The sequence below is a fragment of the Carcharodon carcharias genome, chromosome 4, assembly GCF_017639515.1.
Source record: "Carcharodon carcharias isolate sCarCar2 chromosome 4, sCarCar2.pri, whole genome shotgun sequence".
In the NCBI taxonomy this organism is placed as follows: domain Eukaryota; kingdom Metazoa; phylum Chordata; class Chondrichthyes; order Lamniformes; family Lamnidae; genus Carcharodon; species Carcharodon carcharias.
In genome coordinates, this window is record NC_054470.1 from 170,697,384 (window position 1) to 170,716,466 (window position 19,083).

The window sequence follows — 19,083 nt, forward strand, 5'->3', positions numbered from 1 at the left end:
TGAAAAATTGCTGGTCAGTAAACAAAGGAAAACCCAAAGGCATTTTATAAGTATATTAGGGGCAAGAGGATAACCAGGGAAAGAGTATGGCCCATTAGGGACCAAAGTGGCAATCTGAATAAAGAACTGAAAGATTTAGGTGAGGATTTAAACAAGTACTTTGCATCTGTATCCACTATAGAGAAGGATGAGGTAGATTTAGAAATCAGGGAGGGGGATTGTGATATACTTGAAAAAATTAGCATTGAGATAGAGGAGGTATTAGTGGTTTTACTGGACTTAAAAGTGGATAAATCCCCAGGCGCCGATGAGATGTATCCCAGGCTGCTGTGGGAGGCAAGGGAGGTGATTGCAGGGGCCCTGACATTAATTTTCAAATCCTCTCTAGCCACAGGAGAGGTGCCAGAGGACTGGAGACAACAAATGCAGTACCATTATTCCAGAAGGGTAGTAGGGATAAACCAGGGAATTATAGACCAATGAGTCGAACATTAGTGGAAGGGAAACTTTTAGAAAAAAATTCTGAGGGACAGAATTAATCTCCACTTGGAGAGGCAGGGATTAATCAAGGATAGTCAGCATGGCTTTGTCAGGGGGAGATCACCCTTAACAAATTTGATTGAATCTTTCAAGGAGGTGACTAGGTGTGTAGATGAAGGTAGGGTAGTTGATGTAATCTACATGGACTCCAGTAAGGCTTTTGACAAGGTCTCACCTGGGAGACTGGTCAAGAAGGTAAGAGCCCATGGGATCCAGGGCAATTTGGCAAATTGGATCCAAAATTGACTTAGTGGCAGGAGACACAGGGTGATAGTCAAAGGTTGTTCTTGTGACTGGAAGGCTGTGTCCAGTAGTGTACCGCAAGGTTCGGTGCTGGGTCCCTTGCTGTTTGTAGTGTACATTAATGATCTAGACATGAATGTAGGAGGTATGATCAATAAGTTTGCAGATGACACGAAAATTGGTGGTGTGGTAAATAGCGAGGAGGAAAGCCTTAGACTACAGGATAATATAGACAGGCTGGTTGGATGGGCAGAACAGTGGCAAATGGAAATTAATCCTGAAAAATATGAGGTAATGCATTTTGAGTGGACTAATAAGGCAACCAACACGATGGATGGTAGGACCCTAGGAAGTACAGAGGATCATAGGGACCTTGCTGTGCATGTCTAAAGCACCTTGAAGGCAGCAGGACAGGTAGATAAAGTGGTTAAGAAGGCATATGAGATACTTGCCTTTATTAGTCGAGGCATTGAATATAAGAGCAGGGAGGTTATGTTGGAGCTGTATAAAGCATTAGTTAGGCCACATCTGGAGTACTGTGTGCAGTTCTGGTCGCCACACAAAAGGAAGGACATGATTGCACTAGAGACGGTGCAGAGGAGATTCATCAGGATGTTGCCTGGGCTGGAGAATTTCAGCTATGAAGAGAGACTGGATAGGCTGGGGTTGGTTTCCTTAGATCAGAGATGGCTGAGGGGGGACCTGATTGAGACGTATAAAATTATGAGGGACATAGATAGGGTAGATAGGAAGAAACTTTTCCCCTTAGTGGAGAGGTCAATAACCAGGGGGCATAGAGTTAAGGTAAGGGGCAGGAGGTTTAAAGGGGATTTGAGGAAAAATATTTTCACATAGAAGGTGGGGTTATCTGGAACTCACTGCCTGAAAGGGTGGTAGAGGCAGGAGCCCTCACAACATATAGGAAGTATTTAGATGAACACTTGAAACACCATAGCATACAGGCCAAGTGCTGGAAAATGGGATAAGAGTAGATAAGGGATTGATGACAGGTGCAGACATGATGGGCCAAAGAGCCTCTTTCCATGCTGTAAAACTGTTCTTGTGAATCTTTTCTGCACCGTCTCTAAAGCCTTCACATCCTTTCTAAAGCATTGGGTCCAAAACTGGATGTAATACCAGTTGAGGCCGAACCACAGAATCACAGAATTGTTACAGTGTAGAAGGAGGCCATTTGGCCCAGTGTGTCTGCACCGGCTCTCTAAGCATTTTAACTTAGTACCAATCTCCTGCCTTTTCCCCGTAACCCTGCACATTGTTTCTATTTAAATAATCATCCAATGCCCTCTTGAATGCCTCAATTGAACCTGCCTCCACCATGCTTCCAGGCAGTGCATTCCAAACCCTAACTACTCACTGTGTGAAAAAGTTTTTTCCTCACCTCGCATTTGCTTCTTTTGCAAAACACTTTAAAATTGTGCCTTCTGGTTCTCGATCCATTTATGAGCGGGAACAGTTTCTCCCTATCTACTCTGTCCAGGCCCCTCATGATTTTAAAAACTTCTATCAAATCTCCCCTCAACCTTCTCCTCTCCAAGGAAAACAGTCCCAACTTCTCCAATCTTTCCTCATAACTCAAGTGTCTCATCCCTAGAACCATTCTCGTAAATCTCTTCTGCGCTCTCTCCAATGCGTTCACACCCTTCCTATAGTGTGGCGCCCAGAACTGTACGCAATACTCCAGCTGAGATATAACCAGTGTCATATATAGGTTCATCATAACCTCCCTGCTCTTGTACTCTGTGCCCCTATTAATGAAGCCTAGAATAGTGTATGCTTTAGAAACAGCTCTCCCTACCTGTCCTGCCACCTTTAATGACTTACATACATGTACACCCAAGTCTCTCTGCTACTGCACACCCTTTAGAATAGTATCCTTTATTTTAAACTGTCCCTCCATGTTCTTTGTACCAAAGTGTATCACCTCACACTTCCCCACATTGAACTTCATCTGCCACCTATCTGCCCACTCCCCCAATGTGACAATGTCCTTTTGAAGCTCTACACAGTTCTCCCCACAGTTTATAATTCTCCCAATTTTTGTGTTATCCACAAACTTTGAAATTGCCCCCTGCACACCAAGATCTCGATCATTTATATATATCAGGAAAAGCAAAGGTCCCAATAGCAACCCCTGGGGAACTCCACTACAATCGTTCTTCCAGCCTGAAAGATACCCATTAACCATTATTCTCTGTTTCCTATCTCTCAGCCAATTTTGTACCCACATTCCTACTGCCCCTTTTATTCCATGACCTACAACTTTTCTCACAAGCCTGTTGTGTGGCACTGTATCAAACGCCTTTTCGAAGTCCATATACACATCAACGGACTTGCCTCTTCAAAAAACTCCAGCAAATTCCAGCAAAACCGGTGTTTTATACAGGTTTATCATAACTCTCTTGCCTTTGTACTCTATGCCCTTATTGATAAAGTCTAGGATTCAGTATGCTTTATTAACTGTGCTCCCAACCCGCCCTGCCACCCTCATTGAACAATTTGTGCACTTATACCTCATTGCTATATGAAGTACATGTTACCACTTTGTTTTGATATTCCAATGCATCCTGCCCTATACTACATAAATTAATGTTAAGAAGAAAGTACCCTTATCAGTGAGATTCTTGGATTGATTTAAGAAGTGGGTGCATCAGTTTTGTTATAAAGTCTTAACTCTTTTAACAGACGTTGAAGGAGCTTGGGAACGTTCTTCATGTCCCACCACTCAATTCCACAGAAATAGAGAAAATGATCAATTATTGGTTAGAGAAAGACCATCGAAGACTAACAGCTGACCAACAGCATTTACTATTGGAAGCCTGCTCTGCCTGTCCTAACCCTCTCTATCTCCAGTGTGCATACAGAGAGTCCCTCAACTGGCAATCCTCCATCCTAGTCTCAGACATATTTCTGCCACAAAGTCTACATCAGTTGTATTCAGCGATTTTCAGTAGATTGGAGAAAGAACATGGAGGAGAGCTTGTGAAGAAAGTAGCAGGGTTACTGACATTGTCAAGAAATGGTATCACATTTGATGAACTGATTGACCTTCTATCTTTGGACCAGATGGTCATGCAGGAGATCCAGCAGTTCCAAAGTGTTTCTGTTTCCAAGTTCCCTCTGGTGCTTTGGATTAAACTTCAGAGAGACTTGAAAATTCACATAGTAGAGTGCAGGACGGACAACACTTATACATTTAACTGGGCTCATTCGACACTGAAACTTAACTGTTTGAAGAGGTACTTCTTATCCAACGATGCCCAACTATCTTTGCACATGACTATCGCAAGCTATTTTTTTGGGACACCAACTGTTTGCTCAGGAGACTCAAGCAACTGTAACCAAGAGGAACTGAACAGTCAACCTCTGGCCTGGGTGCTCAAAAAGGATTCTGAAGTGAACCGTGTATTCAATCTACGGAAACTGAATGGAATTCCTTACCACCTGCTGAAGTCGAATCAAGTATCAACTATGATAACTGACTGTCTTTTTAATTTTGAGTTTTTGTTACACAAAGCATGGGGTTTGTCTATTGTCAGTGTGGAAGAAGATCTGAAAGCAACAATGATGCTAGAAAGGTAAGGTGATGAATTCCATTCAAGATGAATAAATCTCAAACATAACACATCCAATGTTATGGGTTCTCATAGGGGACATAATGTGGAATTTCTATTATGGGGCAACTTTTATAATTGTTTCTTATAAATGCCCATGTCCCTGGAAATCAGAATTTACCATGTCCCATTGGAGTGAAATGCCAACTGATGCTAATTGGATCTGCTTTTTAAGGGTTAAAACTGAGCATAACTCCTTCAACTTCTTTTAATCTTTCCTGTGTAATGGCATCTATATTACAGCCAAACAATAAGAAATTTCAATAGTACTGCTTAGGTAGTAATATTTTTCTAAAATTATCCTTTATTGTATCCAAAATTGTATTGTACCTTAAATCAAAGTGGTTGAACACATTCCCTCATCCTTATATGGAAGGATTGTTTATTTAATGCTGCAGTACTGAGATTCTTTTCTTCCTCCTAACAACTTCCTTCCCTTCCATCCTCACCAGAAGGCCTTGACTCCTTACTGAGGTCCAGTCACATGGTGTTGGCTATCCATTGCCTTGGCTAAGCACCTACTACTCACGCGATGGCCTGGACAGTGAGTGCCAGGGGACTATTTAACCACTTTCCTGTGTCCAATCCTTTCTTAACCCAGTGTTCATGCTTGAACTTCCAACAACAGCTGCTGGATAATGATCAGAAGGTGAAATGTTGACTGGATTTTCCCTTCCTAATCCACAGGTTTGAGGCCAAATGGAGTATTTCTATCACAGTGCTTAATAAAAATCACCAAATCCAGCACAGACTGGACATATAAACCAAAGTCTTCTTGTTCTCTATAGCTCAGCTCTTCAGTGGAAAAACTCTAAGATACAATTGGGAAAGTCTGCTTGTTGCAACTAATGGTAAATGCCCTGTTAACACTATTCTGATCAAAGAGTATTTCTTCTTCTGTCTAGATGGACGGTTCCTGTTTTGAATGAGAATGAAACTTGAGTCATGCGATATGATGTGTAGCATAGTAGTTATTTTGCTAGGCTAGTAATTCAGAGGCCTAGACCAATGATCCAGAGACTGATTCTACCATGGCAACTGGGGAATTTAAATTCAATTAATTAAATAAATCTGGAATTAAAAACCTAGCATCAGTATTGATGACCATGAAAACTATCTGCTTCACTCATATACCAAAGGAAAGGAAATCTGCCATTCGTACCCAATCTGTGTGACTCCAAACCCACAGCAATGTGGTTGACTCTTAATTGCCCTCTAAAATGGCCTAGGAAACCACTCAGTTGTATTCAAGGCAGCAGCTCACCACCTTCTCAAGGGCAACTAGGTACAGATAATGAATGTTAGTCTTACCAGTGATGTCCACATCTTGTGAATGAATAAAAAAAATGTTCCAGTTAATGTTTCCTCTTGACCTTGCAGAGCTGACCATGAATTCAGCAGCAGGAAGGGCACTCCACACTAGTGCTATTTAAAGGGATCATGAGCTACTTTCAGATTAGTTGTTGGTTGATTTCTTCTGGCTGTTGCTTATTTGTAGAAATATTTAGGGATTTGGGCTGTTAATTAATGTTGCTGAAGTCTACAAGGACTGGTTTGGCATGTGGTGAAGTCCTTGGTTTTCACTTCAAGGTTTTTCAAGGACATGGAAGCAGTAATTTCTAGCCCGTTTTGGCCTGACAGGCAGAATGAACAGGGGTTATATAGAGGAGAACAACCTGCTTGAAGAAGGAGGAGGGGGAGAAGGGTTCCTGATCTTCAGGTTCTTCTGGGAGCAATTCTACCTGAAGCTCAGCAAGGAACAGACCTTTCGACACCTCTGCTCCATTAAGCAGGTGCTCACTGAAATCTGCCACATGATGCAGCCAGAACTGCAATCTCAGGGCAGGCCCAGGGCAGCATTACCAGCTGCTGTGAAAATGATCGTGGCCATGAACCTTTATGCATCTGGCTCCTTCTGGGCTGGGCAGATGATATTTGCAAAGTAGCCCATTCATCCTGTCCACTGTTACATAAGGGAGATCACTTGAGGCTCGGTGTACAAAGAGAGCTGATTTTTTTTCATTCTCTCTTGCTGTAGAAACAGGAGGACTGAGCACACAGCTTTGCAAGGATTGCAGACTTCATTATAGTCCAGGGTGCCATTTATTGTACATGTCACTTTATATGCATCACTTGTAAATTCTGGAATGTATCACAAGCGGAAGGGATTCCACACCTTCACTGTCCAGCTGGTGTGTTATTATATTCAGTACATCATTAGTGGGTTAATGCCTAGAATCCTGGCAGTGGTCATCATGGTGCATTATGTGTTGGTCCACTGCACCATCAACATATGAACCACCAGAGAGTGACTACTGGGCAATGAGGCCTATCCGCTGATCATCTGGCTCATGACTTGGAAGTATTGTGAATTGTGAGCAGGATAGTGTAGAACTTCAAAAGGAGTTGGACAGGTTGGTGGAATGGGTGGACAAGTGTCAGATGAAATTTAATGTAGAAAAGTGTGAAGTGATTAATTTTATAGGAATAAGATAATATAAAATGAATAAATGGGGGTTCAGGAGTAGATGGAGCTGGTTGTATATGTGCATAAGTCATTGACAGTGGCAGGACACGTTGAGAGACCAGCTAATAAAGCATACAGCATCCTAGGCTTTGTCAATGGGGGCATAGGGTACAAACTTCTATAGAACACTGGTTTAGCTTCAACTAGAGTACTGCATCCAGCTTTGCCCGCCAAACTTGATGAAGGATGTGAAGGCATTAGACTGCAGAAAAGATTCACGAGAATGATTCCAGGGGTGAGAAACTTCAGTTACCTAGATAGATTGGGGAAGTTGAGATTGTTATTCTCGGAGAAGAGAAGGTTGATAGGAGATTTGATAGACGTGTTCAAAATCATGATTTTTCTGGACAGAGTAGACAGGAAGAATTGAGAATAAGACGGCACAGATTTAAGGTAATTGGCAAAAGAAGCAATGGCGACATGAGGAAAATCTTTTCCATGCAGTGAGTGGTTAGGATTTGGAATGCACTGTCTGAGAATGTGGTGCAGGCAGGTTCAACCGAGGCATTCAAGAACGAATTGGATTATTATCTGAAAAGGAAGAACGGCTGTCCTGTGGCAGCTTTTATTTCAGCATTGTGGCCAAGAAGATGTTGTGATGATCAGAAACAGGGGAGATTATGACAGCTGAGGAATGGGGAATTGGGGTTGCATTCTCTGGTCCTGGTGTTTCAAATTTAGAGGGGAAGGTGGAGCAGAATCAGAGTAATCAAAAAATTAACCATGACATACGCAGCAAAGCTCGCACATTCAGTGTAGGTGACACTGTATTCGTGTGAAATTTTGGAAATGGACCTTGTTGGGCTCTTGGAACCATTGTCTCAGAGACTGGTCCATTATCTTTCCAAGTGCAAGTGGAAGTTAGAATTGTCTGTAAGCACATGGATCATATTCATGCTTGAGAGACATTCCAACAACCAACAATTCCTGAGGTGATTGATCGACCTAGAATAGACGTACCTGATGTCCCTGTAGAGTTGTCAAACCCTCATGATATGTTTCATGATGCAGTTCCAGATCCTTTTGAGGAATCTCCAGTTGCAGAGCTACCCCCTCTCTAGCTGTATAAGGAGAGCACCTCAGAGACTTCATCTTTAATTACCTGAAGTGGTATATCTGTTTATGTTATTGGATATTCAAATGTTTCCCTCTAAATAGAAATTATAAAAAACTAAAGGGGGAGCAAATGTGGCAACTGAGGCTATAGCCCCTCCTGCTGTCTTTCAGGTCACGTGATGTTCTGTGGAGGCTCCGACCATTGGCCCTTAAGCGCGGGCAATCTGGAGGGGTGGGGCTTCCTGACAAGAGTCCTGATTGAGCATGTAGCAACTGAAAAGCTCTCTGTAATAAAGTTTGGCTGTTTCGTATTGAAACCTTTCTGCACTGCCAAGTCATTACAGCACTCGCCTCCTATCATTGAGCGACATCACTGTGACATAGCTCCTTACGCACATGCTCAGTAACTATCATTAGAGTTAACCCTTTACTCTCCAGCTCTCGTGACCTCATATTCAACCCCTTTTATCTGACATTTCTTTTGAGCACGCATTCTAAATGCTATCATTTTATGTTTGTCTTTCTAACCAAAAGCTCTAGCCTATCAGATGAGGACTATGCTGCCAAGCAGAATTCCTACAGCCAGCTGAAAACCAAAAGCTGGGATTCACTAGGCCAAAGGCTGATGACCGGAAAGACCTGCTTATGCTGGGTCTTGCTCACTGCCAGCTTTAGAGAACCCTGGCATGTTTACCTTCTGACTGGAGCCAACATAAATTATCTGCGAATCCTTAATGCACGACACTGACAGGATATAATTGCCTCTACAGGCTATAGACGTACCACAGATGTACCTTCTCGGCCTGGTAAATGTTTCTCTCCTAACCAAATCTATTGTTTTTTTCAGTGGTATAGATTGAGGGGTAAATATTGGCTGGGACACCAAAGAGAGCTCCCTTGCTGTTCTTCAAAGTCATGCCTTAGGATGATCATGTATCACGAGGTAGAAGGCGGGGCCTCGGTGCAATGCCTCATCCAAAAGATGGCACCGCTCATAATGCAGCACATTTGGGGCTAAAACAGGCAAAGTAAATGATGAATTTGAGAATGTTCTGAGCTAACTTGTTATAACTGGAATTCATTTAAGAGAAAGAAAGGAATGCTTTACTGACCTCAGAACATCCCAAAGTGTTTTACAATGAGTGAGGTACTTTTAGAAGTGTGGTCACTTTTTTAATTCAGGAAAATGGCAACCAATTTGCACATAACAAAGCTCTCATAAACATCGGTGTGGTAATAACCAGTTAATCTATTTTTGTGATGTTGATTGAGGGATAAATATTAGCCAGGAGATTGGGTTAAAATCTGCTGCTCTTCGTTGGAGCGGTGCAGTGGGATCTTTTACAGCTACTTAAGAGATCAGACTCACCTCAAAAACAGCGATCCTGAAAAATGCAGTGCCCCCTGACTGAATTGGAGTATCAGCCTAGATTTTGTGTTCAAGTCTTTGAATTGGGACAATGAACCCAGAATTTCCAGACTCAGAGCTGTGTGTGCTATCCACTGAGTCACAGCTGACAGTGTAAATGTAGAACTTAACAACTATTGAAGGAAAATCACATTCTCTTTGAGTAGAATATGTCAGATTTCTGTAAGCGAAAGCGCAATGGTTCAGTCTTGTGTGCTTGACACCAATCTTCTGAGCAAAACAATTTATTTTCGTTGTATGATGTTAAATTTTAGATAGATTTTTGATAGACAAGGGAGTCAAGGGTTATGGGGGGAGCAGACAGGAAAGTGGAGTTGAGACCACAACCAGATCAGCCATGATCTTATTGAATGGCGGAGCAGACTTGAAGGCTCCTAAGTCATATGTTCCTATGTCCTAGCACTCAGCAAAAGCTGTACAAAGAATTAATTCTCTAAAATTTGCAGTAACAGATGAGTGACTCCTGGGGTGGGGTTTTCTGGCCCCACCCACTGCCACGATCATCCAATCCTACTGATTGTCAATGTGCTTTTGTCTGAGTCATGGAATCTCCCACAGTGGGTCCCACCACAACAGGGCTGGAAAACCTCAGCCCTGGACTGAGTAAACTCATAACTTGTAGGATGTCACTAATCCCAATTCTTTTTTAGTGCAATTGAAAGAATGTCCAAGAAGCAAAATCCATGGCCTAAAATTTTAATTATATTCTGGAATATATGAAAACAAGATAATAAGATAACAAGATTTCAAATACAGTTCAATAAGGATGAAAAGCATACAAACATACATATTAGGAGCACCGCCGGAGTAGGTCCCTCGAGCCTGCTCCGCAATTGGATAAGATCATGGCTGATCTGATTGTGGCCTCTACTTTCCAGTCTACCCACTAAGATTACTCTGATTTCCAGTGATCAGTCATCATGAAGCCTACTTTCTCCTCAGAAGTAAGAAAAATGGCTGATATTCTCCCCCCAAGACAGTGGTGCCAACATGAATTAGAAGGACAAGGGCAGCAGATAGATGGGAACACCACCACCTGGAAGTTCCCTTCCAAGTCACTCAACATCCTGACTTGAAATATATCACTGTTTCTTCACTGTCGCTGGGTGAAAATCTTGGAAATCCCTTCCTAACAGCACGAGGGGTATGCCTACACCACATGGACTGCAGTGGTTCAAGAAGGCAGCTCACCACCACCTTCTCAAGGGCAACTAGGGATGGGCAATAAATGCTGGCCCAGCCAGCAAAGCCAACATTCTGCGAATGAATTAAAAATAATTGAAAATATTGAGAGTTAACTAGTGGAGTCTTTACGTTTACTTCAGTTATTTATTGCATTCGTTGCTTATTATTGCACATTCCACGGCCAAAGAACAAATTGTGTTAAGTGCAAACGTAGTTCTAATCTATTACAATTTAGTTTAATAATCTAAATACTTTCAGCGCGTAGCATTTCACCAAATTTTGCTAGGGCTTATCTTTGAAAAAGGCTTTATGGCTCCCCAAAGGTTCTGTTGGTTAAGGCAATGCGTAGCTCAATAACACAGACCAAGGAAGTTCCAAATTTGACCAGTGATATGTGCTCAGTTAGTTTTTTTATTCTTTCACAGGACGTGGACATCACTGGCTAGGCCAGCATTTGTCGCCCATCCCTAATTGCCCTTGAGAAGGTGGTGGTGAGCTGCCTTCTTAAACTGCTGCAGTCCATGTGGTACAGATACACCCACAGTGCTGTTAGAGAGAGTTCCAGGATTTTGACCCTCAGCTTTTATTCTCAGCTATTGCAACAGTAGACACTCTACGATTAATCTTGGCACCACTGTCTTAGGAAGGAGAATATCAGCCATTTTTCTTACTTCTGAGGAGAAAGTAGGCTTCATGATGTCTGATCACTGGAAATCAGAGTAATCTTAGTGGGTAGACTGGAAAGTAGAAGCCACAATCAGATCAGCCATGATCTTATCCAATTGCGAAGCAGGATCAAGGGACCTACTCCTGTGTTGCTCCTAATGTGTACATTTGTATCCTTTTCATCCTTATTGAACTGTATTTGAATTCTTGTTATCTTGTTTTGCCTCACTCATTTCTGCCTCTGTTAGATTACTTTATGTGCACCATCATCCATACCTGAAAACTAAATGCAGTATCCTTCAAGGCCTCTGTGGATTAACCTATCCTCTGATTGCTCCATTTCTCTCTCTCTCTGGTGATGTGCATTGTCTATGCTATCTGCATTTCCAGATAGATGGGCTGAAATCTGTGGTTTGCCATGTGGAGAGTTGCAGCCTATCTTCAATCTTCCTGACTGTCACATCTAATCCCTTAACTCTTTGCTTCAGTATGATTAGTGACTGTAGATTCCTGGTATATGAATTACCTCACATCTCAATACTGTGCGAATGACTGATTTTTTTTTATATATTTCAAAATATATGCACTGTTTCCTGGAAGGTACTTCTGCAGAATGTCGATAAAATGAAGGCAGTTCAAACACCATTTTATATTTTCTGAACAGGAAGGTTGATGACTTGAACATACTGAATGAAGCTATACACTTGTCCAAAAGAGTCTTGCTTCAGGATCCTTGTCAGTTGGCTTCACAGCTTCTCGGCCGTTTACAGCAGATTATTGCAGAGGATAAACCAGTGGCTCCAGGTACAGGTGAAAGGGTGAAAGGGTGGCTAACATATAGAACATCAAATACAAGCACAATCCTCTTTTCAACATCCGGCATATGACAGTTTCTTTATGATGATGACCAGACTATAGCACCAAGTACGAGTTAAAATGCAAAAAATGCAAAATAGTCTGTATCAAGAAAGAAAATGGTGAAAAAAATTAATGTTAGATTCATTCTTCTCTGCTGTATTGTTGGACTTTTGTAAGTTTACAAAATTATGAGTGGCATGGAAAGAGTAGATAGTCAGAAGCTTTTGCCCAGGATGGAAGAGTCAATTACAAGGGGATATAGATTTAAGGTGAGAAGAGAAAACTATCAAGGAGATGTGCGGGGCAAGTTTTTTATGCAGAGGGTAGTGAGTGTCTGGAATTCGCTGCCAGAGGAGGTGGTGGAAGCGGGTACGATAGTGGTGTTTAAGAGGCAGCTTGACAAATACATGAATAGGATGGGAATAGAGGGATACGGACCCTGGAAGTGCAAAATGTTTTAGTTGACAGGCGATATGATCGGTGCAGGCTTGGAAGGTCGAAGGGCCTGTTCCTGTGCTGTATTTTTCTTTGTTCTTTGTTCTTTGTTCTTTGACAAAGGGTTTCAGAGGGACATGTAGTGAATTTCAGTGAGGCTATTGGGAGTAGCAAAGATCTCCCAGTGCATTAGTGGATTAATGCCTAGGGTGATGTGATATTGAGAATGTCCCAGGTTGGATCCCTGGTTTGTACTGCATTTGTTGATGCAAGCTGGACTGGCCATAGAGTCATCAGTCAAGGAGGGGAAAAAACAAAATGGATTCCTGTCCCTGCTTGTTATTCAGTGACTCAAGCTGAAAGTTGCACGGAGAGATGGCAAGTCAAGGAAGGAAGAGAAAATTGAAAAATAAAACATGGGCCAGGGTTTAACGGCCCTTCCCATCCAGCAGGATATTATGGTCCCGCTGAATTGAATGGAGATTTAAATGGCTCACTGCATTTGCTGAGGGGAGACACACTGCGGCAGGGCAGTAAAGTCCTGGCCATAAAGTACATGGCACTGAAGGGAAGAGGCTACTTCTTCACAGGGCCAAATGGAAAATGAGAGTGTATCAACCCAGCCCACTTTACCATGGCTACCAAGGATGGGTGATTGGGCAATGGTGGTAACCTAGCTCAGTGTCTGATCATTGGATGATGTGTGATTGGGGGAGGCTCAGGAAGAGAGGGTGAGAATAATTTGAAAAAAACTTCTTAACAACAGGAATTGATAGGGGGAAGAGTCAGAAAGCATCATTGAATAGGAAAGATACTTTCCCATGGGAAGCATCAGTGCTGTAATCCAGCCAGTCTTCTTGTGATTTCCGAGTAATTGGTTTAGAGAAATGGGAAAGGGAGGCCACCAAACCAGCTCTTTAGGTTGAAACTGATGTTGGACATAAATGAGGGATTCTAATAGAAGGTGGTGGGTTTCATTTAGTTTTAAACCAAAAAAGAAACTACTGACTTTGCTTTCAGATTTCTTAATTTAATCAAGTGTAATGCAAACATTTCTATTATACTTCAAATATATTTATGTTCATATCTTAATCATGACTTTAATGTGGAACCTGCATTATCTGTTCTTCAGATGACCCGAAAAAATACCCACATCTCCTGCGCTTGCTCAATCAGTGTCAAAGATCTTCAGTCCCTTTCCTCGTACCTTCATTCACCTGCCTTTTGCCCCCAGGTGGCTTGCTGTACGATACCTTGACAGGTAAGAGGAGCAGTCTCCCTAGGATTCTACACAACCTTAGCTTACAACATAGTATTTTGCTTCAGAACAAAAGCAAAATACTGCAATTGCTGGAAACCTGAAAGCCAAACAATAAATTCTCACTCCACAGATGCTTTCTATCCTGCTGAATGTTTCCAGCACTTTCTGTTTTTATTATGACATTTTGGTTACTGGCTGGTTCACATTTACGTAAGTTTAGTTACATTTAATAACTTGTACCCTTAAACTATCTCCAGTCCTCTCACAATTTCTGCTGAACGCTTTAAAAGCCATACTTTCCTCTATTTCTGGTAAGTGCCTGTTGTGTTTCATGTGTAATTAGACCTCTATTTCTTTTAGATGTAAGCCAGAAACTCCATTCCCTGGTGGGGAGGGAGGTACCCCAGAAGATGCAGTGGAGGACCGCACACAGGGCCTCATGTAAGGAAGGCCTGGGAAGTTTAAACTTCCAATAGGCAATTACCCTGCACCTGGAACCATCCGATAGTCCAGTTTAAATCAGAGGCTTCAGATGGTTCTGACTCTCTTAACAGAATAGTTACTCAGAAAATGTTAGAAGGATTAAAATCACTTCTAACTCCTGAGTGATACTAGTGATCCCCCTGATCCCCCACTAGAACCACCCCCCCACCCCACTGACTAACCCCCCCCACCCCACAACTACCCACCACACCGACCCTGACTAGCCCCACAACCCTGAACACCCTCTCCAATCACCACCCCCAATAACCCCTACTTCCCCCGACTACCCCCCGCACCCTGACTACCCCCCAAACCTTGACCAGCATTCTCACCCACCAACTACCCTCCCCAACCCCCGATCACCCTCCTGACTCCACTCTGACCATCCAACCCTGCCCCCACCGCCCCCCAGACCACACAAACCCCTTCCCTTTGACCACCCAAACCCCCCCGATCACCCAACAACCCCCCCCCCGATCACCCACCTCCCCCGGACCACCTGTCATCCCTCCCCCTGACCAGCAGTTAATCCTGTAAAAAGAGGGTGGGGCTTCATTTACCCCAATGCTGCTGCCCCACACCAGAAGGTAAACTCTTCTCACCAGGCCTGGGTCAGAAATTTTTTAAAATTCGTTCATGGGATGTGGGTGTCGCTGGCTAGGCCGACATTTATTGCCCACGCTCAGAGGGCAGTTAAGACTCAACCACATTGCTGTGGGTCTGGAGTCACGTGTAGGCCAGACCAGGTAAGGACAGCTGATTTCCTTCCCTAAAGGGACATTAGCGCACTAGATAGGTTTTTACAACAATTGACAATAGCTTCACAGCCATCATCAGACTTTTAATTCCAGATTTTTATTGAAATCAAATTCCACCATCTGCCATGGTGGGATTTGAACACAGGCACCCAGAGCATTATCCTGGGTCTCTAGATTATTAGTCCAGCAACAATACCATTACACCATCTCCCCGGAAGGTGAGAAACGTGCAGCCCCCGACTATAGTAAGTAAAAAGGAGTGGTAACTTTGGTTACCACTCCACAGATGTCCTGGCCAGTATAATTGTCCAGTATACCTCCATCTCCCATTCTCACAAATATAAATGTGAATTCCGTCATTGTTTGGAAGAGGCAAGGCAATGTTAAAACTATCCTCAGCTGGCATCTCATCATCCATTATGCTTCTCTATCCTTAGGAATTAAAAGAACCTAAGTTACCTATAACAAAATATGTTACCCTGGAATAATTCTTACACTTCTTGGAAGTACGTCAGCACCTGTAAAGATAAAGTAGTCTTGGTGAAAGGACCACACTCAAAACATAAAATTCTCTTTTTTTTCATTTTGAATGCTGATGGACTGTTTATTTATACAATTTCTGTTGTTTACCTTAGATTTCCAATCATTCTTGCTTCCTTATTGCTTCTTTTGCCCTAATGAAGTAACTGGTGTTTTCCAACATCACCAGCACCAGTTTTATTTTTAAATTATTAGTGTTCTCCAATATAGGCTACTCTCAAACCCACTAAAATAACTACTATCACAAGAATCATAGAATCAGAGAATGGTTACAGCAAAAAAGGAGGCCATTCAGCCCATCCTGTCCCAGCCAACTCTCTGTCAGAGCAACTCAGCTGGTCCCACTCCGCTGGCCTTTTCCCCGTGGCCCTGCAATTTTTTCTATTCAGATATTTATCCAATACCCTTCTGAAAGTCACGATGGAATCCACCACCACCACACTCTCAAGTAGTGCATTCCAGATCCTATCCACTCCGTAGAAACATAGGCCAGAATTTTGATGTCAGAATTTGGGCCTTGCACGCCTACACATAAAATGACGTGTGATGACGTCGGGCATGTGTTGTGATTTCACCGCACATCATTTAGATCTTTCCTTTGGTGGAACTGTCAAAACCCTGTTAAGGCCATTAGGGAAGTAATTAAGATAATTTTCAGTGCTGCCCATCCAACTTAAGGTTGTCGGGCAGGCGAAGAGCCCAAGCGGCCTTCCCGTTTTTCAGGAAATCTGATCCATGGGCGGGATGAGGGTTCCTGAAGGTTTAATAATATCAATAAATAAATTCTGATAAATTGACAAACATGTCCCAGCTCATGTGTAAATAATTTTTACGTTTATTTAAAATTTCAATATGAACTTAATCTCCCTGAGGCAGCTCAGGCCTCAGGGAGATTTCTGCGCTCTTTCACACACATGCACGAAAGAGCGCAGGTCCTGACTCTCCCTCCTCCACCCACCCCTGTGTTACATTGGGCAGGCCTTAATTGGCCCACCCATGTAAAATGGTGGCGTGCAGCCGTTCACGGGCAGCGATCAGCTCCGTGCCCGCCCATGGCCACTCCCAACCGACCCGCCCGACATTCAGAAGATTCTCCCCCAAAAAAAGTTACATCACAGAAAGAGACCATTCAGTCCATTGTGTCTGTGCCATCCAAAAATGAGAAGAACAAAAAACAAAAAAGAAACTAGCTGTTCATTTTAATCCCACTTTCCAGCACTTTACTCATAGCCTTGCAGGTTACAGCACTTCAGGCGCAGATCCAGGTGCCTTTTAAAAGAATCGAGTGTTTCAGCCTCAACCACTAATTCGGGTAGTGAATTCCAGGCGCCCAAGTTTTCCCTCATGCCTCCTCTAATCCTTCCACCTTAAATCTATAACCTCTGGTAATTAACCTCCCAGCTAGGGGAAACAGTTCTTTTCTGTCTACCCTATCTCAGCTACTCATAATATTGTAGACCTCAATTAGGTCACCCCTCAGCCTCCTCTGTTCTAAGGAAAACAATCCTAGCCTATCCAATCTTTCCTCATAGCTGTAATTTTCAAGCCCTGGCAACATTCTTGTAAAGATCTTCTGTACTGTCTCCAGACCAATTATGTTCTTTCTGTAATGTGCTGTCCAGAACTGCACATAAAATTACAGCTGTGGCCTAACCAGTGTTTTATATAGTTCCAGTGTTACACCCCTGCTTTAGTATTCAATACTTTGTCCAATAAAGGAAAGCATTCCATAAGCTTTCTTTACCACCTTACCCATCTGTCCTGCCACCTTCAGGGACCTGTGGACATGTACCCCAAGGCCTCTTACTTCCCCTACCCCTCTCAATAACTTCCCGTTTATTGAGTATTCTCTTGCTTTGTTTGCTCTCCCCAAATGCATTACCTCACACTTCTCTGGATTGAATTCCATCTGCCACTTTTCCACCCACCCAACCAAACCATTGATTTCATTCTGGAGACAACAGCTATCCTCTTCACTATCAACCACACGGCCAATTTTCCAATCATACCTCCCGCATTTATGTCCAAATCATTAATATATACAATAAACAGCAAGGGCCCCAACACTGAGCCCTGTGAAATGTCACTGGAGACCTCTTTCCATTCGCAATGACATCCATTGACCTTTGTTTCCTGCTGTTGAGCCAATTTTGGATCCAACTCGCCATCTTCCCCTGTAAATCATGGGATTTCACTTTTGTGACCAGTCTTCCATATGGGACCTTGTCAAAAGCCTTACTAAAATCCATGCAGACAACATCCACTGCACTACCCTCATCAATCCTCCATGTTACTTCCTCAAAAAATTTGATTGAGTAAGACACAATCTTTATCTAACAAAACCATGCTGATGATCCCTGATCAATCAATCAAAGGCATTTTCTCGAAACGTCAACTCTTTTCTTCTCCACCGATGCTGCCAGACATGCTGAGTTTTTCCAGGTAATTCTGTCTTTGTTTTTGTTTTGCACTTTCTAAGTAACAGTTTATCCTGTCTCAAAATTTATTCCAGTAATTTTCCCACCACCAAAGTCAGACTGACCGGCCTATAATTATCTGACCTATTCCTCGCACCCTTTTTAAATAATGATACAACATTCACCGACCTCCAATCCCCTGGTACCTCGGCTGTATCTTCTGAGGATTGGAAAATGATCCTCAGGGCATCCATTATTTCCTCTCTGGCTTCCATTAACAGCCTGAGATACAATCCATATCCACCTTCAAGGATGTCAGTCCTTCCAGTACTTCCTCTCTCACTATGCTTATTGTATCTAAAATTTCACACTATTGCTATTTGACTAGAATGACTGCATTAGGTGGGAAGGTGATGGTGTAGTGGTATCATCGGTGGACTAGTAAGCCCAGGGTAATGCTCTGGGGATCCACGTTTGAATCCTGGCATGTTATTCAATAAAAGATTTTTTTTTAAATCTGAAATTAAAAGTCTAATGATGACCATGATTGTTGTTAAAACCCCATCTGGTTTACTAATACCCTTTAGGGAAGGAAATCTGTTGGCCTCATCCTGATACAACACCTGGTCTGGCCTATAGCAGTGTAGTTCACTCTGAAATGGCCTAGCAAGCCACTCAGTTGTCACAAAAAAGGCTTGAAAGTGGATGGCCCACCAGGCATTGACTTAGGCACCAGAAACAACAATGGCAATCTTGACCCTGTTGACCTGGCAAAGTCCTCCATACTAACAGCTGGGGGCTAGTGGCAAAAGTGGGAGAGCTGTCTCACAGACAACCTGTTATAGTCATACTCACAGAATCATATCTTACAGATAATGTCCCAAACACCACCATCACCATGCAGAGGTGGCGGCACAGCGGTATACAGTTGGGAGGGAGTTGCCCTGGTAGTCTTCATCATTAACTCCGGACCCCATGAAATCTCATGGTCAAACATGGGCAAGGAAACCTCCTGCTGATTACCATGTACTGCCCTCCCTCAACTGATGAATC

The 19,083-nt window shown here is 42.8% G+C and overlaps 2 protein-coding genes across 2 annotated transcripts in view; both read left to right on the top strand.

The window, feature by feature from the left end:
* LOC121276810 overlaps positions 1–3,787 on the top strand; it is an 89,449-nt gene extending 85,662 nt beyond the window's left edge. The window contains exons 16-17 of the mRNA XM_041185354.1: positions 3,487–3,631; positions 3,723–3,787. Coding sequence (XP_041041288.1) covers positions 3,487–3,631; positions 3,723–3,787 — 210 coding nt within the window. The remainder of the gene's footprint in view (positions 1–3,486; positions 3,632–3,722) is intronic.
* Positions 3,788–3,812: 25 nt separating this feature from the next.
* Positions 3,813–19,083, top strand: part of LOC121277430 — a 110,256-nt gene continuing 94,985 nt past the window's right edge. Inside the window, exons 1-3 of the mRNA XM_041186882.1 lie at positions 3,813–4,379; positions 11,943–12,082; positions 13,704–13,832. Of these exons, the coding sequence (XP_041042816.1) occupies positions 3,868–4,379; positions 11,943–12,082; positions 13,704–13,832 (781 nt within the window). The 5' untranslated portion in view covers positions 3,813–3,867. The remainder of the gene's footprint in view (positions 4,380–11,942; positions 12,083–13,703; positions 13,833–19,083) is intronic.